This window comes from Leiobunum rupestre, chromosome 1 (assembly GCF_980474605.1).
Source record: "Leiobunum rupestre chromosome 1, qqLeiRupe1.1.hap1, whole genome shotgun sequence".
NCBI classification, from domain to species: Eukaryota; Metazoa; Arthropoda; class Arachnida; order Opiliones; family Sclerosomatidae; genus Leiobunum; species Leiobunum rupestre.
The window spans coordinates 71,424,796-71,449,576 of NC_143384.1; the positions used below are offsets into that span (position 1 = coordinate 71,424,796).

The 24,781-nt window shown below is 37.1% G+C and overlaps 2 protein-coding genes across 3 annotated transcripts; one reads left to right on the top strand and one right to left on the bottom strand.

The window, feature by feature from the left end:
- Positions 1–53: 53 nt before the first annotated feature.
- On the bottom strand, positions 54–4,457 carry LOC149966260 (uncharacterized). Its single transcript, XM_090167515.1, has 3 exons — positions 3,981–4,457; positions 2,479–2,829; positions 54–187 (listed from the first exon to the last, which is right to left on the bottom strand). The coding sequence occupies exons 1-3, from the start codon at positions 4,420–4,422 to the stop codon at positions 54–56; spliced, it is 927 nt and encodes a 308-aa protein (XP_090023641.1). The 5' UTR covers positions 4,423–4,457.
- A 249-nt stretch (positions 4,458–4,706) lies between these two features.
- On the top strand, positions 4,707–24,769 carry LOC149966261 (protein SSUH2 homolog). Of its 2 annotated transcripts, XM_090181347.1 has the most exons (9): positions 4,707–4,942; positions 5,013–5,221; positions 13,162–13,339; positions 17,441–17,570; positions 20,021–20,269; positions 22,508–22,602; positions 22,663–22,755; positions 22,825–23,032; positions 23,693–24,769. In XM_090181347.1, exons 1-9 carry the CDS (start codon positions 4,926–4,928, stop codon positions 23,837–23,839), a joined length of 1,326 nt encoding a protein of 441 aa, XP_090037473.1. In that variant the 5' UTR covers positions 4,707–4,925; the 3' UTR covers positions 23,840–24,769. The 2 variants fall into 2 exon arrangements, with proteins under 2 accessions (XP_090037473.1, XP_090037482.1); XM_090181356.1 differs by lacking the exons at positions 4,707–4,942; positions 5,013–5,221 and adding an exon at positions 6,253–6,464.
- The last annotated feature ends 12 nt before the right edge of the window (positions 24,770–24,781 follow it).

A 24,781-nucleotide genomic window follows, 5' to 3' on the forward strand; every position in this document is an offset into this window, starting at 1 on the left:
ACCTTTAAACAAAGCAAGACGAAATATGCGCAAAAAATTTATTTATTCTATAGTTAATCAAGATCAGAAACTTTCAGATTTGTTAGGTGTTTTTTGTTACAAAATAGACCCATGATACGAGTTTTCAAAGATTCGGGATAGTCCAAAACCCAGAGAAGATTCTTAGAAGTGCATTTGATAGGATTATCTAAAAGATTAATTATAATATAAATGTTAGTTTTTGGAATGTTTAGCTTAATAGTACCATATGTAACATAATCTTGACAGAAGTACTTATCTTTAATTGTGTTACATATGATAGTACCACCAAGAACATTTTAAGAGTATTGAGATCATAGGAGTCAACATAATCTTGTCAGAAGTACTTATCTTTAAATATGTTACATATGATAGTACCACCAAGAAAATTTTAAGAGTATTGAGATCATAGGAGTCAGTCCGTTTGGAGATTAGCAAGCCTCAAATTCAAATCTAAACAGTACAGGCATCTGTATTTCCAAACTTGTGAAATATCAACCCATGTTTTATCCTATAGATAAGAAACTGCTCTCAAAATTGCGGTCATAGCCCAAAGCTACAGAGCTATATGCATCAGATTTATAGCCCGGTGTACCGGTAAGATTGAAACCACACCACCGGAGCTATACTATAGAGTAGTAGCACTGAAATAATTATCTATGATTTTATTTCGTCAGGTACACTACTCTAACCATTGGATACTAAAAACGCTCGCTATAATGAATGTCGCATAAATAGTGGAATGCCTTAAGCGATACTTTTAGATAAAAAATATTTATGAGATTTGCCGTGGGTAATACGACTAACCTAACCTAATAAAATACGTGCTTCTTCCATGGTAAATAATCTATTGAAATTTTACTAACTTACTTTTCTCGATGATAGTTATTAATAAGTTGCTTTCCGCGTTAGCAAAACGAAAAACGTTGTAATGATACAAAGTTCGGTGCAGTAGCAATCACAAATAATATGATTAAAAAAACTACTAAATCTGGATAATTTTTAAATTGTAAATATTTCTGCAATTATTCATTTCCGGAAGTCCCCGTTCATTTTTTTGGTTCAGCAAACTGTAATGTAAATCCTTAATTTCATTTGATTTGGAAGTGATATCCCCTCTTCGATAATAGAATAGTAGCACTCCGAAGCTTTGGCCATGGCCGCCATTGTGGGCGCGAATTTTTTATGAATAGTAAAAAGCATGGGTGACGTCGTGTGACGTAGCACTGCCATCACTCTATCGTACCGTAGCACTCGGTAGCTTTGGCCATGGCCGCCATTGTGGACGCGAATTTTTATGAATAGGAAAAAGTATGGGTAACGTCGTGTGACGTAGCACTGCCATTACTCTATTCTATTTCATACGTTTAACAATTTTTTTTTCTTAGAGCCTTACTAAAAATTTACACGGTTTTCCTAAGACTAATAAAGTCTTAGTATTGGCAACTTCCTCACGTGCGAATAAGACCCGGTGTTTACCCCTTTTTGTCATCCCCCCAATCTCCGGCGTACATCACGGTGACGCTAGGAAATTGTTTTACACAACCGCTCCTATTACCGTTTCACCCTGATTTTATTGAGAGGTATTCGGAGAGTGACGTCAGCACGGGAAGTAAAGCGCCCTCTGGTTTCGTGCTGTCAAAGGACAACTCTACAAGTGGTGAAAACCGCGGTCCAAAACGGAGACATGGCAATCATTTCTGATATCTGTGCTATTTTTCGCGCGGCCAGTATTTTTTAAAGCGCAAGTAGAATACAAAGCAGACATAAATAGTTTGTTTTGTTAAAAACACAGAAGAGAAAACAGTAGAAAGGACTGCCAACTTTTATCTTTCTGTATATATATTTTTTCTTTTTCTTTTGTTTTTGTTTTTGAGTATCTGTATCAGGGTGTGTATGGTGCGAACATAGAAATCTCATAGGTAACTAGAATGCTGCCGCCTACGGCCGAGCTTGACGCCAGTTCGCCTTGAACCTTCAGCCAATGAGAGGCCGTAGAGTGGTTCCGCCAAGGAGGATAATAATCCTCCTTGGATCCGCTACTATTATAGCGGGAGATAGGTGACGTCATTCTCTCTGGTGACATTAAATTCTTGGCAGAACCACTCTTTGAGCTCTGATTGGCTGAGATCTGGCTATCGTCTGCCACGGCGTTTGGTCCATTTGCCAGTTACATGGCAGCATTCTAGTTACCTATGAGATTTCTATGGGTGCGAAGGCCTAGTTGTCATGTGCACCAAAATAAAGTTTATTATTTTTGGGGGGAAAAAATGAGCCGCAAAAGCAAACGGGCGCAAAATGTGCGTCGAAGTCCGCTATAGAGTTTGAGTTGTAGAGAGCTTTCGGTAAGACTAAGATCTGCCGTACTTATGGAAAACTATTATTGACTTATGACGTTATCGATTTTAGCGCCTTGGCTTCAATAATATCCCGGTCCCACCCTCATCTCTTATCTCTTACCAAATAAATCGACTTGAGTTTTTGTAGAGTTGATTCTATGGACGAATGGTTTCCAAAAATCGGGGTTAAGAACTTCAATTCGGTTTCTCCTCAGAGATAAACCATTCAAATCGTTTAAGCCATTGAAAGCAGAACGGGAAATGTTGGAAATCAGGTTATCATCAAGTTTTATGGCTGACAAGGAATTTTCCTGTTTGAACTCGAAGGCATTGTCTCCAAGATATTTTATCTTGTTATGACTTAGATCCAGTTGCAGAAGTTCTGGTAAAGCGGAAAATGATAACGGCGAAATGTTCTCAATGTTATTGTTCTCCAATCCTAATATTAGCAACGATGGTAAACTTGGGAACACTGAAAAGCAAATGATAATGTAAATTCAAAAAAACGATTTGCTGAAAAAGTAAGCCACGTTCCCATTAGGCTGTGTTCAGTAATTCTAAAACACTCAACGGTCAGCGGTTTTTTGCTGAACGGGTTTTTTGACATCACGTGGCCTGTCCGTTGAGCAACGAAGTCATCGGCTGTAAGAGTCTGGAACAAGCGAACAAAATTCGGGACAGGGTAAATCTTACCCCGAGAACAGGCGAATAAAACGTCTTAGGGTAAAAAGTTTAACACTTTTTGTCCCCGGACAAGCGAAAAAAAACCCCACCTAATGTTGATCAGAGCGATATAGAGCGCTCGAGAGCAGTCAAATGGAAAACGCTATAAACGTTTTTAACGTGACGTCAAAACCGGATCGTGCAGTAGAGTGAACGGTCTCGTTGAGGATTGCTGAATACTACCCAAAATGTAAAATTTTCGGAGTCAACTATATTAATAAACACATTCGACCCCAAAATTTTATAATTTGATCTTACGAAACCGTTTCAAAACGTTTCCAACGTGTCTAGTGTGCACGCGGTTATAGTAACAGAATATCGTTTAGAACTGATATGGCTAAATTTTGACACATCCTAGCCCCCCCCCCCCCCCTCCCCCGTTTACTTTGGAAAAATACATATACATTATCGAGATGGAACATTAAATTGCCTATTATAAACAGCCATGTCGTTAATAAAGGTATTAATTATCGCCAACACACTAACGTGGCAGTAATTTGGCCATTCGAAGAGAGTAGAGTGTGACCAGTTACTGAAAGTTGCAATTACGCAATCACTTGGTAGCAGACTCATTATCCGAAATAATGCAGTGTCATACTTATCTAATTATGTTACTTATACCATAAGTCTATAATATTGTTTCATAAGTTTCTCACTTTGGGAAATATTTTACTGCTAGTAGCGGAGTGACGTCATCACAGCGAGGCGCTGTCAAAGGCTACGTGTGACGCGGGAGCAAGCGGACGCTAAACGGCGACGAAGCCCGTAATGCAATCTGTCTTGTGAACAGCTCTCAGTAAAACTTTAGCATGTGAAGAATAGGAAGTGTCACACTTATGTAAAAATATTATACACTTATGCTTATACTAAAGAGTCAAAAACACTTAAAAAATAGATTACCATTTACCGATTTGATGAGATTAACTTCTAGTCTCAAACTTTTCAAAAGGCGCAAATCTTCAAAGGCATTTCGCGGTATTGACTCGAGGCGATTATGTGACAGATTTATTTCCAATACAAAGTCCTTCATGCTCGAGAAAACATTGTCGTGTACCTCCTTAATTCTGTTATATTGCAAATACATGTATTGAAATTGGTACCGTCCAAAAGATCCATTTCCCAGCTTGTCAAGATCCGTATTTGACAGCCAAAGGTTCCTAAAGCGCGGCTCCTTTACGAAAGACCTGAAAGACTGTTGGACTTCGCCCAAATCCAAGACGTAATTGCAGTTGATGCCTTCGAAATCGCAAGTACACGGTCTAAGATCATCTTTGTTTGGACACAAATGTTGACCATTAACTAAAAGGAAACCGAGAAAAGGGCAAATTAGTTTGGCGATCATGTTTCAAAGTTTTCAGAGATATTCTAAATAAATGCGTTTGACATAACTTTATTTATGATTAGATTAATAAGCCGAAAACATGTTTCTACGAAACATTTTCCCATGCTCTATAAAATAAGTAGTTTAGAATATTATTATCTAATCGTTTTTAAAACAAAGATATACTTGAAAAGGAGGATCAAAACTTACACTCAAAATTGGCGCTCGAATTTTATCGACAAAAATAAGCAGATGGCATGAGAAACCGTTACGTTAAAAGCAGATGTTTTTCGGGCGAAAAATGTGAAAAACTGGATATTTATAATGATCATTCTTCCAAAACTAATTTTACATTTTCAGTCATGTTTGTTAATAACCGGAAAAGTGAATTTTCTACTCGTCGATATTCCGAAGTCCGCGCGAAAATTCCAAACAACTCTTATGTGATTTAAAACAATACATTTACTTTGAAAAGTTAATTTCTGATCTCGTTAAGCCTTGTTCTATCAAAATAATAACGCACAATGGGTGATAACTCAAGGTAAATGGGATGCGTTTCAATTATAATATATGGAAATAAAATTTAATTATAGATTGTATGTATTTAACAGATATACACCCGCATCGAGCTTAAAGGTAATTTTACCCGCTCACACACTGCCAAGACAAGCTGCTCCTTCAGCCCCCATTTTTGACCACCATGGACAATTTAGTGGACATAATCATAGTGGGGCTGCAAATGACAATTTTCAAGAAATAATGCTCAACGATTGGCCTAATTGCAACGGGTCTTCCACAAATAATGCTCAATCTCAATTACGTAAGATTTAATTTATAATATAAGCATGAATGCATGTACTTTGTATATCAATAATAAAAATGAAACAAATGGTTTGGAAGTCATTTCCTATTCTTGAGGGGTTCTTTGATCTCTCTAAAGCTATATTTAAAGAATGCTATTTCCGTTCCCTTTGTCAAAAATATTAGGTTTTCCATTGATCTTGAATGAAATATTTTTGGCTGCGTTTCAAAGTTTTCATACCACCCTCAATATTTTTTGGCATAGCTCACTTATTTTTCTTCTACATATCTTGCAAAAAATATGTAAAGATATACCCGTTAATCTAATTTTAAATGGTTTAAAGTTTCATTAGTGATGAAATAGAGATTTGAAAAAACAATTATGGTGTAAGTTATATATTTCTGGTATGTCAAATGCAGTAAATTTCACAGAATGCTTTATCATTTTAACACTATTACAGTAATTTAAATATTAATAAAAATTAACCGGTTTAATCTTAAATTAATGTCTTTTGACTGGCTACTATTTTAATAAGTTTACACTCTACGAAGCGCATAAACTGATAACGAAGACTAAAGTGTTTAGACTGTAAACCCTCTCCTAAGAAGTGATTTTCAATGAAAGCTTTATTGCGGAAACAATTATTACCGGTATATACTTCAAACGCCTACTTCCGAAAAGTTTATTTTAGCAACGTAAACTTGCACTTGCAAAGGAATTTAAAAAAATCTTCGTGCTTTTAAATTTCACCTTCGCAAATAGGTAACTTGTGAAGGGGTGAATTTAAAAAAAAAAAGCTGCTTCATGCTAAAAATAAAACTAGGTACAACAAAGTTTTTTTTCTCTCTTTGGGACGTAGGCAACGAGAGAGAGAGAGATTGGAGCGTGGAAGATGTGAAAAGATGAAAGACCATGACAGATTTTTTTAGAAAAAGGAAAAGGTGGTTTTTTCTTCTTCACGAGATAGGCCGGGTGGTTTCGTAGGGGAAAGTTTGGCTATCCTAAAAGCTAATTAGAAGATTCTCGTTCAGTTTGAAGTGAACCTCTTTTCGAGGAGCATGTTTAAAGATGTACGGCTCTACAGATATAACGGCAATACGGTGCTACGTTAGGGGGCAAGTTTTGAAATTTAACCTTTACCATGTGATAAATTAATAACAAATTATGAGTTATAAAAGAGCATGCGGTAGATCGCGACCTGTTTTTTCCAGGGAAAATAGTTTACGACCACCGAGTGTTGTTTACAAACGGCAGCTAAGCAGTAAGTTTGCTGTGTAGTAATTTAACAATCAATTTGTTTTAAATTTAAACTAACTTAATATTAATTTATTAAATTCCTTATTCTTGAAATTAATAGATATAAAGACAGAAGCAATGTAGGTTTTGAAGTAATCGATATTTTAATTGTGACATTGATATTATTTAACAATCAATTGGTTAAAATATAAAGCAACTAATTTGAATCCATTAAGTAGCTCATATTCTTAAATTTAATTGATTTACACAGAGAAGCAACCTAAATTTATCCTAAATTAATCGATTTAAACACATAAGCCTTTTCCTGCGAGAAAACGCGTAGGAGCGTTTTGAAACCGATACACCATTGATTTAAAAGAATTAATTTCCGGGTTTAAAGCAAAGATTGTGGAAATAAATATACTTTCAGTCTGGTATGAGTAGCTTTTTCTTTTAGAAAGCGATTAAGTACAAAGATAAGAATTCTTCGCCCTCAAGCTGTTCTCTCTAAAAAGGGTTCGCGATGGGCGATTTAAGCCGAGCTATTTTTGACTTTCACCGCTAAAAGTTTTAATCGGCGGCTTTCAACGCGTCATTTCCCCCCTCGCCCTGACCCCAGACCACTGCACCTACTGAATGTCTCTATTTTTTACTTCAACACTTTTGAAAATTAGTTCTAAACTCTATAGCGATTTACATAAAATAGCAGGGTTCATACACACCTAGAAAACCTGGAAATATCAGGGAATTAGATTGTTGAAAGAACAGTCGAGGAAATTCCCATTTTTGTAAAAATCAAGGAACTCGAGAAATTCCCATTTTTGTAAAAATCAAGGAACTAGAGAAATTCCCATTTTTGTAAAAAAAAAAAATTAAGGAACTAGAGAAATTCCCATTTTTGTAAAAATCAAGGAACTAGAGAAATTCCCATTTTTGTATAAATCAAGGAACTAGAGAAATTCCCATTTTTGTAAAAATTAGGAAAATTCCCAATTTTGGAGAGAAAAACATCGATAATATAGGGAAATTCCCAGTTTTTATAAAAAAAAATCGGGGAAATAGGAAAATTGCCATTTTTGTAGAAATTGGAAATTTCTAATTTTAAAAATTGCGAAAATAGGGAAATTATAATTTTTGTAAAAATTGAGGAAATAAAGAAATTCTAATTTTTGTAAAAATTGGGGAAATAGGGAAATTCTTATATTTGTAAAAAATTGTTAAATAAGGAAATTCTAATTTTGGTAAAAATCCGAAAATAGGGAAATTCCCATTTTTTTTAAATCGGGGAAATCAAGGAAATTTTATTTTCGTTTTATGAGAAATCAGTCAAATTTCTTTTTTTTTTTGTAGAAATTAGCGAAATTTATGGGAATTCAGAAAGTTTGCGTTAAAGAGTTTTATATAAAGAATGTTTCTTATTAAAGATTTGACTTCATTACCAATTTAGTTAAAATGCCAATGAATTACCCTATACCTCTTCGTGAAGTTAGCAATGACTTGCTGTTTGCCAGTATTTGTATGAACTCTGAAAAGGTGGACTAGGAAGTGATTGGCTCTAGTGGTCGCTGAAAAATTAATTGCATGTTTCGCGGAGACTTTTACGTCAGAGTTTTTATTCGGGGGCCAAAAAAACCCTTAATTAATAACGACGGTACGGCTTTGGCATGGTTAGATCATGGACCAAGAATTTAAGGGAACTCACTGTTCCCGATATTTTGACACGGTAGGCGTGGCCTAAATCGGAAGGCTTACTGAGGTACATCAGCCGCTTTGAAGCGCCTCAAGAATTCTGTTCAACTATCACTGCGAGTTGGGGCTTAGGAGATAGTACGTGCGAGAAAGTTAGGTTAGGCTTAGTTTATTAAATGTTTTAAGTTTAGAAATGAAATGGATTCCAGTAAATTTGATTAAAAAACCTCAGCCATACGTGGCTTATTGGTTATTTTTACTTAACACAATGGTTAATTACCATTACTTAAATTTTAAAGGCCCAATTTCAAAAATAAAAGGTCAAAAACTGACTAAGCCTAATCATTTAACCGACAACAACGGCGCCATTTTGACGAAATTGTAACTTGTAGCGCTTTTAAAATTGTGAGCTTTGCGGCTGGGAAAATTAAGCCCTGTCACATAATTCTCCTTCACATCCTGAAATGGCGCATGTTAGGTTTTAAGGGAGGGTGCGAGCCTTTGAACATGGCAACATATACTAGTCTATTGGAAGAAATACAAAGCTGAATGGCGTAGGCTGAATTCTTAATATGAACTATCACCATTACTATAATTGTTTTTGTCTTTAGTTTTTAATTATAAATTTTAAATTTCTGTAATTTTATTTCCGACTAAAACTTTGGGGTTTTTTTTGACCGTGCGCCCACAGATGGTGGTGAGCCGCTCTGTTGCAAAAGAGTTGTATTTTATACGGATCTATTAATAAATCTTAAATCTTAAATCTTCAATCATGCGTGATAAAAAAAACATGAGCTCGTGGCGCCGTGAAAAACCTTTTTCATTTTTATCATTTTAGCCCAATATTCCGCCTATCTATCGGAAACCAGATATTTCGGCTTAGCGGAAGTCTCGCGTATTTTAGACACTAGAGGGATCTGTGCTGAGAAAACATCTTGATTACGCAATAACTATGAAAATCAGTTTGGTTGTAAATCTCGTTAATTGTCATACTTATTGTTATTATGTTACTTATGCTAGAGGGGCGAGGCTAAAAAGTGGTCTTGCCCAACTTGTCTAAAAGTTGCTCTTACGTCACAAGACACAGCTTTATTAGTATATCCTTCGCACGAGCGATTTTCGCGCGCGCTAGAAAAAGCTATATATTCCTCTGGCGACTGTAGCGCGCGCTCGTAGACTTGTAAAAGCAAGAGACTGTGACCATGGACTAATTAATGTATACACAGGGACGGTCCGCATAGGAAATTTAGCGGCTAGCGATTGCTAAATGTGCCCTCGAGCGGCGACTGTGCGAACTAACGACAAACTGAGTCAAGGGGGATGGAAACGGGAGGAAAGGTTTAAGGGAACAAAAAAAAACAGTCGCCTTGCCGGCGATGTTGTAAGCTCCACGTGCGTTTGGTAAATGAATTCATTTATATTAACAATTAAATTGATTGATATTAATTTTTCGGCCCATACATTCGAGACCTTATTCTCAATTTCTCCAGACAAAAAGAAGATTAAAAAAGTGGATTTAAGTGATTCCGATAATGGTAAATCAAAGATTTTTTTGGACAAGGCTTAGAAAAAGATGAACAGGAAAGGTATAAAGAAATCTTTCGTGTGTTCTTTATGACAATACTTCGAATCACTTTTTCACGAAGGGTAAACACACAGCTTTTTCCTCATAATTAATTTGTAAAACTACTTAATTAAATTAAAGCTCCTAAATCATACACCTTATTCAAATGAACGAAAAAAACCGTTTGTTTTTCAAATCATAAGCAGACGCCAACATCGATAGACTCCAAGACTTGCAGATAGAGGGCAGCATCGTTTTTCCGTTTGATGACGTTTTGACTCGGCTAACTTTGCTTAAGGGGGGGGGAGGAAAAGAGGGAACTGCATTAACAAGACTTAGTCGCCGATTTTATGAGAGAGTAGCGTTGTGCGGACCGTCCCTGTGTATACATTAATTAGTCCATGCTGTGACGTAAGAGCAACATTAAAACAAGAACGCCACTTTACTTTTTAAAAAGAACTATTCCTCGCGCGTTTCTGGCTTCAGCAATCTAGAGCTTATCTCGTGTCTCGCGATCACGATATTTTGTTTCAATATCACAAGGAATATTCGCGACCGAAAGCTATCGCTTCGCCCTCTTTTGGCAGCCAGTATAGCGTAAGGATTTACGCGAGGGGTTGGACATTTACCAAAATCCCGTACACTTTGTCTAAAATCGCAAAATCTTTGAACACTCTCTCTATGGTAAATTAACATTGAAATCCTAAAATAACTTAAAAAAGTAATGATAAAATCGCCAAAAATCTCTACGAAATTCCGCAAAAAGTCCGGGAATTTGGAAACGGGTCTAAAAATTAGAAAAAGTCGGGGAATTTGGAAACGGGTCTAAAAATTAGAAAAAGTCGGGGAATTTGGAAACGGGTCTAAAAATTAGAAAAAGTCGGGGAATTTGGAAACGGGTCTAAAAATTAGGAAAAAGTCCGGGAATTGGAAACGGGTCTAAAAATTAGGAAAAAGTCCGGGAATTTGGAAACGGGTCTAAAAGTTAGGAAAAAGTCCGGGAATTTTCAAAATTAGTATAGAAGTCAGGAAAATGTCAAGAAATTTAATTTTGGTTACCAAATAGCTCCTAAAATTTCAAAATTTTTGCATAAAATAAGTTGGGGAAATCCACGGAAATAGTTAAGAAAAACCCTGGGAAATGGTTGGAAATAGAAAATCTTTACTAAAATATTGGTTAACAATTGCAAAATTTTGGGTTACAAATAGTTCAGGGAAAATGTCCATAAATGTCTAGGGAAAACCTAGAAACGTTAGGGAATTAGAATCTGAAAAAAAATGTGGCAACCATGGTCTTTCATTTGTTATACAGGGGCATACTTACGCGTGATTATGTTACATATGATACGAGGCAGTACAGTAACGGTAATTTTCCAAAATAATTGGTCTTATATTTCTTAGAAATAACGTACTGTCTGTTGTACGACTAAAAATTCGTTGGAAATGAAATAGTTCCTCATCGGTGTCGAATCCACGTGTTATGACCACCACCCGTACTGTACGGTCTGAATATTGAATAAACAGAAAACCAGTCTATTTTTAAAACACTGAACTCGGCTTCGCCACCCGACGCTGCACCCCGCCTTCGATCGAAGCATTTGTAAACATAAACAACTTTAGGAGTGGAGAGCATTAACGGGGATCCGGGGGAGAATCCGGAAAAATAGCACGTGCTTTCTTAAGCGTGCGTGTGGCGAAAATGCTGCCGAATAATAAACTGCTTCCAGCAAACACTCTATAAATTTGAGGAGCGTATTATTCCCCAGTTTTTGCATTCGCATTTCAGTCCTTTGACGAATACAGACTTTGCGGGGAAAAGCGGTTTATGAGATCGCAAAAAGGTTCCACTTCTCGGTTCCCAGGCGAGGGGCTGATCACTTTAACGACTTCGGGACTGTAGCTAAGTAACCAAAGAATACGTGGAATACGCTAAGTAATCTATGAAGATCACGATGAGTACGCCAAGATTACGCGAAGATCACGATGAGTATGCCATGATTACGTGCAGATCACGATGAGTATGCCATGATTACGTGCAGATCACGTTGAGTACGGGAAGATTACGCGAAGATCACGATGAGTATTCCATGATTACGAGAATATCACGATGAGTATGCCATGATAACGAGAATATCACGTTGAGTAAATCATGATTACGCGAAGATCACGTTGAGTATGCCAAGATTACGCGAATATCACGATGAGTATGCTATGATTACGAGACGATTACGCGAAAATCACGATGAGTATGCCATGATTACGCGAAGATCACGATGAGTATTCCATGATTACGAGAATATCACGATGAGTATGCCATGATAACGAGAATATCACGTTGAGTAAATCATGATTACGCGAAGATCACGTTGAGTACGCCAAGATTACGCGAATATCACGATGAATATGCCATGATTACGTGAAGATCTCGATGAGTATGCCATGATTACGCGAAGATCACGATGAGCATGCCATGATTACGCGAAGATCACGATGAGTATGCCGTGATTACGCGAAGATCACGTTGAGTACGCCAAGATTACGCGAATATCACGATGAATATGCCATGATTACGTGAAGATCTCGATGAGTATGCCATGATTACGCGAAGATCACGATGAGCATGCCATGATTACGCGAAGATCACGATGAGTATGCCGTGATTACGCGAAGATCACGATGAGTATGCCAAGATTACGCGAATATCACGATGAATATGCCATGATTACGTGAAGATCTCGATGAGTATGCCATGATTACGCGGAGATCACGATGTGTATGCCATGATTACGCGAAGATCACGATGAGTATGCCGTGATTACGCGAAGATCACGTTGAGTACGCCAAGATTACGCGAATATCACGATGAATATGCCATGATTACGTGAAGATCACGATGAGCATGCCATGATTACGCGAAGATCACGATGAGTATGCCGTGATTACGCGAAGATCACGATGAGTATGCCAAGATTACGCGAATATCACGATGAATATGCCATGATTACGTGAAGATCTCGATGAGTATGCCATGATTACGCGGAGATCACGATGTGTATGCCATGATTACGCGAAGATCACGATGAGTATGCCATGATTACGCGAAGATCACGATGAGTATGCCATGATTACGCGAAGATCACGATGAGTATGCCAAGATTACGGGAGGAGTACCCGGAGTAAGCAGATTACGTACTCATTACGTGAAACGTGTACACCGATTACGCGGAGTACACCGAAATCACGGGAATAATACGTAGAGATTACGTGGATTACTTTCATATTACGGGAAGCGTGTACACCGATAACGTGAAGTGATCAGCCCTCGTTATCAACCTAACAAATGATTAGTATCGTATTTTAATAGAAATACAGCAATGGTTCTAAATCGAAAATAAAAATGATGTGAAGCTTGTAAAAAACTAGCTTGGAAATGTGTCCTTTAGTTTAATGATTTCCGCATTACTTACAGTGACACCACCTCCGGATGTGGTCGACGACGAGCCCGAACCCACGGCTCCTTCTCTCGAGCTACTGGAGAAAGTGTTCGGCTACGAGGACATCTCCTTCGACGCCCATGACGTTCCGCCGCCGCTGATCCCCAGTACCCCCCACGAAGAGGAACAACCCCAACGGGAACCCCTGGCCAGGTAAGACCCCATTTATATGATTTCACATGTTTCAAAAATAAAGGATAAAATATTATTTTTATTGCAAAAAGCCCTTCAATAAAACAGTTTCAAAGAAATTTACAAGAAGTAATATATCCGAAAGCCAGGGCCTACAAGTTTCTGTTTATTTGGTGCTTGTTGAAATATTTAAAAAATTAGAGAAATTGGTCAGGGGAAAACCTGGAAAATTAGAGAAATTGATCAGGGGAAAACCTGGAAAATTAGAGAAATTGGTCAGGGGAAAACCTGGAAAATTAGAGAAATTGGTCGGGGAAACACCTGGAAAATTAGAGAAATTGGTCAGGGGAAAACCTGGAAAATTAGAGAAATTGATCAGGGGAAAACCTGGAAAATTAGAGAAATTGGTCAGGGGAAAACCTGGAAAATTAGAGAAATTGGTCAGGGGAAAACCTGGAAAATTAGATAAATTGGTCAGGGAAAAACCTGGAAAATTAGAGAAATTGGTCAGGGAAAAACCTGGAAAATTAGAGAAATTGGTCAGGGAAAAACCTGGAAAATTAGAGAAATTGGTCAGGGAAAAACCTGGAAAATTAGAGAAATTGATCAGGGAAACACCTGGAAAATTAGAGAAATTGGTCGGGGGAAACACCTGGAAAATTAGAAAAATTGGTCGGGGGAAAACCTGGAAAATTAGAGAAATTGATCAGGGAAAAACCTGGAAAATTAGAGAAATTGATCAGGGGAAAACCTGGAAAATTAGAGAAATTGGTCAGGGGAAAACCTGGAAAATTAGAGAAATTGGTCAGGGAAAAACCTGGAAAATTAGAGAAATTGGTCAGGGAAAAACCTGGAAAATTAGAAAAAATAATTTCGAAAATGTCGTACGAACTCTGTTCGTAAAATTTCCTAACCTTTTAGTGTCTTTCTGAGCCCTATTTTCAATTCCCTGAATTTTCCCTGACCTCCGGCAACCCTATAGAAAAACATTTAATTAAATATCCTTTATTTCAATGTCTTCCTATAAATGCCTTTAATTTCACCTATTTTCCTATAATTTATCTGTGGTCCAGGTTGTATTTATTTTTATTTTAAATTTTACCATGATTTCCCGCTAAAAATCGGGAAATTACGTTCTAATGGAAGATCTTTTATTTCTCATTAATTAGCCCTATTATTTTTTCTAAATTTTTTCTAATTTATTTCCTTAATTTTTCTCTACCACATCCTTTATTCACAGTGATACCAAAAGTTTTTCAAAATAGCGCCCCTCGGTAGTGGCGCTATGAACTAATCTTACCCAACTTCATGTTAACGTGATATTCCGGGAATTTGGCACCCGATTTTCAATTCCACCTGTTCACTTGAAGTATTCGTGTTGTAATGACCGGTTATTTGTAATAAGGACTAAGTGAAATTGTAAAAGTAAAAGATAAAAGTTTAAAGTTCACTTATATGTCCTTTTCATCGTTAGGTGCCCGAACAACCGCCTACTGATAGCGCGGCACTCGCGACGCTACCAAGAAACAAAGATAATTACACATGTAATAGGAGGTATAGCCATATAAATTAAAATTGATCCGAACTACCAAAAGTAACATAAGACCCAAAAGTGTGTCAGAACGGTATAGTAGTTAATGAGAGTTTGTCGCAAAGTAAACAAGTCAGCCCAGGCCGTAATATTAGTTCCACATCGGTGTATTCGGGTGGGCAAACTAATACAAAAGCTGTTGATTCTACGTAATTTCTTATCGTTTGATATATAAATTGCCATCCTAAGTTAAAGAGTGGATGGCGCTCACCATCAGGAGACCCGGGTGGGCAAACTAATATAAAAGCTATTGAGCCCATGTGATTTCCTATTGTTTGATATATATTTAGCATCCTATGTTAAAGAGTGGGCACCGCCCACCCTCAGGATACGCGGGTGGGCAAACCAATATAAAAGCTGTTGAGGCCATGTGATTTGCTATCGTTAGATATATAAAATACCATCCTAAGTTGAAGGATTAAAACTTGGGTGCCACCCACCCTCAGGATACGCGGGTGGGCAAAGCAATACAAAAGCTGGTGAGGCCATGTGATTTCCTATCGTTAGATAGACGGAAAGTATCAAAGGTGAAATAGGTAAGCAAAACACGACGAACATAATTCGTTTAAATTATTGAAATTAGTGGAAATATGATTTAAAGAAATTCATAAACTGCTATTCAAATATGTTTATTTTAATAAATTTATATCAAACATTTGGGTAGTTTAGGCAAATTCATAAAAAAATACCCATGAATGTAATTTTGCAGAACAGAAATTAATAGAATATGTCATTCTCGAATTTTATATTATCTTGGTGATTAAATTGGTATTTTCTTAGAGCAGATATTTAACATGGATTATTAACAGCTGCATGAATCATATGATTGCAAGAATGTATTTATGTACTAAGAATATGGCAAGACGGAGATTCTGTCCCCATGGTCGCATACTTTGCAGCTTAAGGGCCTGTTGCAAAAGCCCTAGCCAAAGTGCTAGCCCATTGAATTTAACATGTGCAATTCAAGCAAAGTAGACTTTTGCAACAGGCCCTAAGTTTGACCGCTTTGGATTTTTTGGTCTCACTCTTTCACGTAGACGCGAGCGTAGACGATTGCAATCTTTTACTTTTATTGTTAAGAGGGTTGGTTGGAGGGGGCGGAAATAAACGGCACTGCGTGCGTTTCAAAGAGTTCTATCGAATAAGACCACTCTCCCTTTAAGGGGGTTGGTCGGAGGGGGCGGAAATTAACGGCACGCGTGAGGAGGCGGAAAATCTCTGTACCACCTACACAAACTATAAAAGTGTTAAAAGCTAAAAGTTCAAGCAGGTAGTTCGAAGAGGACGCCGTGGCTTGCTTGGTAAAGGCGTCGGTTTTGGAGATTACGCGGCCAGAAATCTGGATTCGAAACCTGGGTGGCGCATTTGTTTTTAATCAATAGAGAAACGCTAAATTAGAATTTCTTCGATGCAATAATTTCAATTTCAATTCTATTTCAATTAAACCAAAATTTCGTACTCTATTAAATACGCTTCCGATAAAGCTGAAGGTCTAATTTTCAATAAAGCGTAACAAGTGTCGGTGGTTCTGTGGTAGAACGTCCTCCTGTCAAGCAGGAGGTCCCGGGTTCAAATCCCGCCCGATGCGATCGCAAATTGATACTAAGACGAATACCGTGTACAACTGATGGAAACCCTGCCATTGGACGTTGAGAGGTGGTAGCATTACACTCAGCACTCGGTCCGTCCCAAAGTCATTAGGAAGAAGTTGGAGAGAAAACGCCCATACAAACACAACAGACTCAACATGCACAACCATCAGAACACAAACACAACAAACTCAACACTCACAACCTACGTATAAACACTACAAAAACGTAAAACACCAAACCGTCACTACGGTGAGCGAAAAAACACCATCCAAACCAAACCGCAAATGATTCCGTTAACGCTCACCGTCACACGGTGGTTTTGCCAACCCTTCGAGAAACTGCGAACGCAGAGATCTCGAGAAACTGCGCACGCAGTGATTACACTTTGCACCGAAAATGCGAACGCGTTCGCAGGCCTGACAGACAGACCCACAGACAGACACGGTGATTGTATTTACCTCGGAGAGGTAAAAGGGGAGTCGGAAAATACGTCATCAAAATCGAGGTACTCCAGCGCCGCCGAGTGAGGCGTTTTAGAACGTATGTCTACGGGTGAGTAAATCGAAGAGAGAAAATCGCGCCAGACTATAGACTAAATATAATGATGTAGACTAGGTCTCACTAGAAATTTTCATCGGCGCGAACGTACAGCTGACACACTTTTAGGTCTTATGCTACTTTTGGTACTACGGTTACGCAACAGACGGACATTTTTTGGAGTACTATATGATTGGCTGAATTTGAACTCTGACTTCTTTTGGATGACCAATAGACAAATTCAAATCACAAGGAGTGTTAAACTTCCGGTTCAAAGAGTTGCTAGTCGTTTTACTGATTTATCTTTGGTAAAGAAAGGATTTAGTAAGAAAAAATGCTTAAGCAAGGCTACATGTGTCATACTTAGACGTATTATGTTACTTATGGTTGTATTTTGTGTAGTGGACCAATAATCACCGAAGCAGAAGCGAGGCAAGCTCTTCTCAAATACGTCTCGCAGCAGTGCTGTTACGGCAAAAACGCCGCCACCAACATGGCTGTTACCACGATAGAGCACTCATACGCGTTTCACGTAACTGAATCTTTCATTTTTCCATAATCAAACGCCAAGGGGCTCACCACTAAAGAACTCTGCTGTACAACTGGAAATCTAGAAATTCCAAATAACTTTCCATTTGATTGCTCGAGATTCGCTCCGAATCTGTCTCTGACATCATAGATAGATCTCGCCCCGATCGACCAGAGTAAAACCGCAAATGGAACATTCCATGAACATATTCCCGCGCTTTGTGATTTTGCGTCTGCTAAGCGTTTGAATTTTGGCGTCTGCCATTTTGCCACAAAATCTAAAAGGAACACGCGAAAATTTGCTCCGATCTCAATCTCGATCCGTTGATCTGTCGAAATCGGGAGATCGGTTTTGGGCGATATCGGAGCACCCGAGAGCGCGAAATGGAACACGCGAAACTTGATCGGAGCATGTCCGAGCACGCAAATGGAACATAAAGTGTTCCTCACAGCGCTCGAGAGCAGTGAGCAGTCAAATGGAAAATGATATAAGAAATACGAAAAATCTGGAGAAATATTATAAATCTTGTGGGGTGGCGGACTGCTTAGCACTTTCGCCTCGCAGCAAGAGGAGCCGACTTCGATCCCAACTTGTGACACTGGGTGAAATTTCGGAACCACTCCTTCCGAGTTGAGTTCGCCAGTTCTCTTCCCACTAGTTAAAGGTGTTTTCTCCGGAGTTCTTCGGTTTCCTCTTTCCATAAAATCTTGTTGAGGTTTAGGGTATGACTTTAGTACTCCACCATCTCCACGACTAGTGTAAAAGTTAGTTCTAGTAATTATTTAGAAATAACAACGATTTTTCGTACACTATAAAACGAAAAATCGTTGTTATTTCTAAATAATTACTAGAACTGAGGTTTTAGGGTAATAGTGCTTTAAGTAAAAGACCATTCATAGCAGAGTACAGAGTTTGTGCTACCGCGACTGGACATACAGCTGGTTTGTCTGTGGTTTATCCCCTTTATACTGCCAAAGCCGAGAATTTTCTATGTATAGATCTGGCAGCATTTTTCAAAAGGGGTTTATTTAAGCGCCTATATAGTGAGTATAGGGAGCTATTGGCTTGCCTGGCTTAAGGTGGTGCCTTGGGTGTTAGCCTAGCTGATTATTAGTAAATCCGTATAAAAATTGCTAATAGGCGGTTAAATAAATCCCTCTCTGACTGTCTTGCCCCCTGTTGAAAAATGCTGCCAGATCAATGAATAGATAATTCTTGGCTTTGTTAGTATAAAGAGAAACCACAAAAAAACCGGTTATACTTACAGTCGCAGCAGCACAAACTCTATAATCGGCTATGAATTATATTTTATTTAAAGGAGTATCTCGAGAAATACGAAATATGGCCCATATTTCTGGAATTCCCACAATCCTTAATAAATATTATAGATTTCGAGAAATCCGTCAAATCAATTAATCTTTCGAGAAATACCAAGAAATACTTTTCTAAAATTCAGAAATCCATGATAAATATTGGAAGTACTGGAGACCTCTAGAAACCCGTAGAAATATATGAGATATATATTGGGGTAGCGGAGTGGTTAGTACTTTCGCCTCGCAAGAAGAGGAGCCAGATTCGATCCCAACTTGTGGCACTGGGTGAAAACTCGGAACAACTCCTTCCGCGATGAGTTTGCAAGTTCTCTTCCCCTTTCCATAAAAACTTGTTAACGGTAATAGTAAGTGTAGGGAGCTGTTGGGCCTTGTTGGCTTGCGTGGCTTGAAGGGCTTGCCACCACCCTCCTTCGCGTTGTAACCCGGCCACCTGTTGTTGAAAGGCATTATAAGTCGCTAGATGACTTAGGCCCGAGGCGCAGGTCACTTCCATTTTGGGTGCGTCTTAATCATAGTAAAATGATTAAATCAGGGTAATCAAGATTAAAAAATCTAATCACGATTTAAACGAGATTTAATCATTCTAATCATGATCTAATCTTTTTAATCAGGATTTAATCATTTAAACAGATTTAATCATTTTAATTAGATTTTATCATTTTAATCACGATTTAATCATTTTAATCACTATTTAAGCATTTTAATCAGATGTGATAATTTAATCACGATTTAATCATTTTAATCAGATGTGATCATTTAATCAAGATTAAATCAGATTTAAACATTTTAATCGTGATTAAACGTGATTTAATCAATCAATTTAATCGTGATTTAATTGAATTTAATCAAAATAATCACGATTAAATCTGATTTAATCGTTTGAGGGGTGAGTCGTTAATCAAGGAAGTGATCTGCCCCTCGCTTGGGCCTAAGGTGGTGCCTTGGGTATTAGCCTAGTTGATTATTATTATTTTAAGTCTCTAGAAATCCAGAATAATTATTGCGAAATATCCGTAAATATTTGGAAATTGGAAATCTGTTGTACATAAGTTTTTCGAAGTGGCTAGCCCCTCGATCAAGCTCGGGTGAACGTATTCTAATATCGTTATTCCATAACAGTACACCCTAGAAACCTTCATGGAGAAGCGATCGACGTCGTGGGCTTTCGAGCCGTATACGGGAGGGTCGGTGGATGGCCCGAGCGAAGGAACTCCTCCGACGCCCTGGGAAGTGGTCATAAACCCGCCTGGCAATTTCCAAAATACTTACATGGAGGCCGAAGTACCGCACACTGCTTCCGTTAAAATGTGCCACGCGTGCGGCGGTATCGGCCGGAAACGGTGTTACACGTGCACCGGAAATGGATGGGTGAGTTTTGCTAGTTTACTTCACTAACAAGGAGACATCCCGAGGTGTTTAAGTAGACCTTGATGTACCTTGAAAGCCCCTAAAGTTTCAATGGCCATTCGTTTTGTCATGGCAACCAAAAATGTTTTTCACAACTTAAATTTTCTCTACGTTAAATAGCATGGATTGTATTTAATTAATTTAACCCAATTTTATCGATTTAACCCAATTTTATCGATTTCACCCAATTTTATCGATTTAACCCAATTTTATCGATTTCACCCAATTTTATCGATTTCACCCAATTTTATCGATCTCACCCAATTTTATCGATCTCACCCAATTTTATCGATCTCACCCAATTTTATCGATCTCACCCAATTTTATCGATTTCACCCTATTTTATCGATTTCACCCTATTTTATCCAATTTTTTATTTTTGGAAAATGGCAATTTATTTGAATTTCCCATGCCATTTTACTTAGAGAAAGTTTAAATTTGAGTTGTGAAAAACATTTTTGGTTGCCATGGCAAAACGAATGACCATTAAAACTTTTCCCTATAGGAGCTTTCGAGATACCCGAAGGTCTACTTAACCCAAGGAATCTATATGTGCAAGCCCCCGAGTTTGAAAAAAATCGGGGAGAAACACCTTGAGATGTCTCCTTAATCAAATAATTTAAGGGTTGTTTAAAAAATTCGGGACGAATTTCGGGTAGCTCCACCCCTTTCGTCACCAGGGCTGTCGTATCGGATTTAAATCAAGTTATTTTTTAAAAAGCTCATTCATTTAAATCACGTATTATACTTCAATGTAGTTATGAAAATGCATGAAAGTAGGTTCTCTAGAAATTTTATTTTAGAGAAGCTGCAATTAAATTTTATTGTTAATTAGTTATTAAATTTAATATTGATTAATTTAAACTATCGCCGCACTCAAATTTTTTATCAATTTGTCAAGAAAAACGGGCATGAAACTAATCCATAAAATCAAAAAAATTAACACTCGCTTCCAAATAAAGATAATTCTGTTGTACCACCGTCAAATTCAAACGATTTATTTATAAGACCGTAGAAAACATAGTAACTCTAATTTTGACAAAGCTTTAAAAAATATTTCGAGGTTTTAAAGCTAAAGGTTTCCGCTGGGTACTTCCGGTTTTATTTATTTCCATTATGTTACTTGAGTACTAAGACATAACTGGATGTTAATAAGCCTGAAATACACCTTCTTACTATTCCATATTTTCTATGATAAAACTCAGATTTTGGGAGGAGTAACTGCGTAATTGGAACAGGAAGAGTCCTTTAAAACTATAACGTTCTGAATATTGCTTAAGGATCACACCGGCGATTGAAAAATTCGGGATTATTCGGCCCGATTTTAGCACGTGGTAGCACATAGTTTACGGCCTATCATATTCTGGAAACAAGCGCGGGAAACTGGTTAAATTCCAACGCCGGTGGATCTCTTTAAAGGGAGTATGAACTAAATCGAAAAATCGTCTGCTAAAACACGCTATGGCTTGCTTTAAACGTAACTAGCGCCAATCATCTAAAGTTTCCGTTAAACCTGGTGGAAGAAATGTGAAATTAATTGATCCACCATTAATATACTCCCTTTTAATAGAAAGAAATACATTCTAGCATAAGTGTATAATATTCTTCCTATTCTTCACACGCAAATGTTTTACTTAGAGCTATTCACAAGACGGACTGCATTACGGGCTTCGTCGCCGTTTCGCGTCCGCTCACTCCCACGTCACACGTAGCCTTTGATAATACCTCGCTAGGGGGAGATTTTCTTCTTGTGATGACGTCACTCCGTTACTAGCTCTCAGTACAATATTCCCCAAAGTGACAAATGTATGGAACAATATTATAGACTTATTATTGTAGTCTATACTATAGAGAAACAGCTATTATTTTATAGAGAAACAGTTGATTAAAACTATGCGTCAGGGCAGGTCACAAGTGACGATTGAAGATGATTTTCCTGATCTAATTTAATACTATAAGATTATTTGGTATATTTTTTTATAAATGTTATTAGTTATCGAGGAATTTCAGAAAACCTATGAAGAAAAATTGATATTGTTTGAATAAGAATGACTTGGTAGATAAAACAAAAATATTTAAATAATTTTAGTACTATCTAAGTATTGATAGCAAGCATTAAATGGGAGTACCCGAATTGAGTGCACTCAATCACAAAAGTGCCTCCTTTTGCAAAAAATTCTGATTAAAGCTATTTTGCAGGAATATTGCAATTCATGCCAAGGAGATGGTCAGAAAAATACTCTTCAAGGTCAAGTAGACCGTTGCTTTCAATGTCACGGAACAGGACGAAAAAAGTTGGTATTTTATTCCCAAGAATATGAACACCCAAACTTATCGACTTATCTCTATTGCAGATGTTGGAAGTGCACGGGTGATGGCATGGCTTGTTGTAGGTCTTGTAGCGGTACGGGTCAAATAAAGTGTTTCATAAGGCTCATGGCAAATTGGTCAGTACTGGTAGCTTGTTTTATGTTTGTAGAAGTTTTTCTAATCTAAAATTCTAACATTTTGAATAGGACGAATCGCATTGATGAACACGTTGTCAAAAGTTCAGCGTTACCCGATGATAAAGTTAAGCTAAGCTCTGGCAAAGTTGTCTTTCAAGAAGAGCAACCGTGGGTTTATCCCATTAACCATTTTCCTGACACAACTATCAACATGGCATCGACGCAACTAGTCCAAAAACACGCATCTTCTTACCCCATGGAGAAAATTCTAATGCAGGTACTCATTTCTACATCCTAATGTAAATTTATAATTATATTTCACATAAGTGTCAGTTCCCCATATTCCATATATTTAATTATTTGAAAGAGTCATATCCAGGGTGACCACAGAAAAGCTTAAAAAAGTGTAAACTGTCACCTTATAGGATTTTATAGATTTTTTTAAATGGGATAATTTTTATTACATTCATGAAAAAAAAAGGTTTCAAATACTTATGAAGTGAAAAACTATGGTTTTTAAAGGCATTTTGGCTTAATAGTTGGCCGTGGTCTGAGTGATGAAGATTTCTGATATTTCGAAATTGTTTGGCTAGAATCAGCATGACTGTTCGAAAAGCTAACTTTGTAGTTTTGTTTTACATCTAAATTATATAATAAATAACAAAAGAAAAAATTGGAGAAAATAGTGTAGTTATAGTAATATTTATAAAATGTGTGGTTCATATATTAAGGTATTAGACCTAAAATGTGCTCTTTGCTTCATTGTTTTAAGGAGTGTCAAGCAGGAGACATGATTGTTGTCTGACTATTTGTTTTTAAATGGGTTAAACATCATTTCAATAATTATTTCAACTGACACACTTATGGAATATAATTATAGGCTTATGTTTCTACATTGAAACACATTTTTGATTTTTGAACATCCCTTTCGTTTCAGAAACATAGCATTAGGATTGTTCCCGTTGCTAATATTCATTTCAGGTGGAGAGGAGAAATGGGAAGTTTCATTGTCTACGGCTTCGAGAGAAAAATATTCGCACCAGATTACCCGCAAAAGTGTTGCTGCTGTTGCGTAATACTTTAAAGCGTACTTTTTAGTTCACTTAGTGGCTTAGCTTTTAAACTATGAGTGCACGATCATTTCATTTCTAACAAAATGTTCCATCACATTTTAATGACTATATCATCGATATTTTAAATAGTATCACAAAGTTTCTCGTTACTAACTTTCAAAAGATTCAATCTGGGACGCAAAATGTTGTAGTGCAGTAAACCTCCTCCAAAATAACTGATGCCAAAAAGAAAAAATACAGCAATATTACCTATAATTTTTAATTCCTGATTTAATAAGAACCATAAACAGGGAAAATTGCTTAATTACAACGTTACTTATCGACTAATCTGCGCTTCTCTGGTCTGTTCTCAGTATTGTAATATCGCGTTAAGCCAAACAATTTAAAAAAACGCGTCTCCCTTTAAAAAGTTCCATGAACACAAATAAAGCTGGCGACATCTACCGATATTTAGTATTAGTAATAAGCCCGCTAAATTTGAATTTATATTAAGCAAACGACTACTTCAATTTTAATATTTTCCATATTAGGTTACCATTAGTCATTTAAATTAATTCATTTAGCAAAAAAAGAAACCAAAATATTTGAAAAAGTGAATCATACCCTTTTGACGTTTTTAAATGCATTATAAGCCTATTTTTGGCTGGAAATTAAACCACTTTGTCGTTAAAACAAAAAAATATAATATTAAATAATATATACTCAAGAAGACTAAAGAAATTTTGAGGTTTTAAAGTCGATACAAGTTTTTAAACCAAATAACAAGTGCCTAAAATCGAGAGCTGGGAAAAATAAAAATACTTCCAGAACTTTCTTAGCGATACTTTTTGTATTAGAACATCTATTATCGTACCGTACATTTTTCTTTTGTTATTGGTACAAAGATTGTACCGTTTATAGTGTAAAATTTTATACAAAAATATCCTATTTTTTTTCCATAATGTAAGCGTTGT

What these genes read in the sequence shown, in the direction of transcription:
- LOC149966260 (XM_090167515.1), bottom strand. Translation starts at nt 4,422, where the DNA reads ATGATCGCCAAACTAATTTGCCCTTTTCTCGGTTTCCTTTTAGTTAAT. An exon ending in TCTCATCAAATCGGTAAATG is followed by an intron (nt 2,830 to 3,980) that starts GTAATCTATTTT and finishes TTTGCTTTTCAG; the next exon opens with TGTTCCCAAGTTTACCATCG. An exon ending in AACTCAAGTCGATTTATTTG is followed by an intron (nt 188 to 2,478) that starts GTAAGAGATAAG and finishes TTAATCTTTTAG; the next exon opens with ATAATCCTATCAAATGCACT.
- LOC149966261 (XM_090181347.1), top strand. An exon ending in AGCACTCATACGCGTTTCAC is followed by an intron (nt 17,571 to 20,020) that starts GTAACTGAATCT and finishes ATTCCATAACAG; the next exon opens with TACACCCTAGAAACCTTCAT. An exon ending in CGTGCACCGGAAATGGATGG is followed by an intron (nt 20,270 to 22,507) that starts GTGAGTTTTGCT and finishes GCTATTTTGCAG; the next exon opens with GAATATTGCAATTCATGCCA.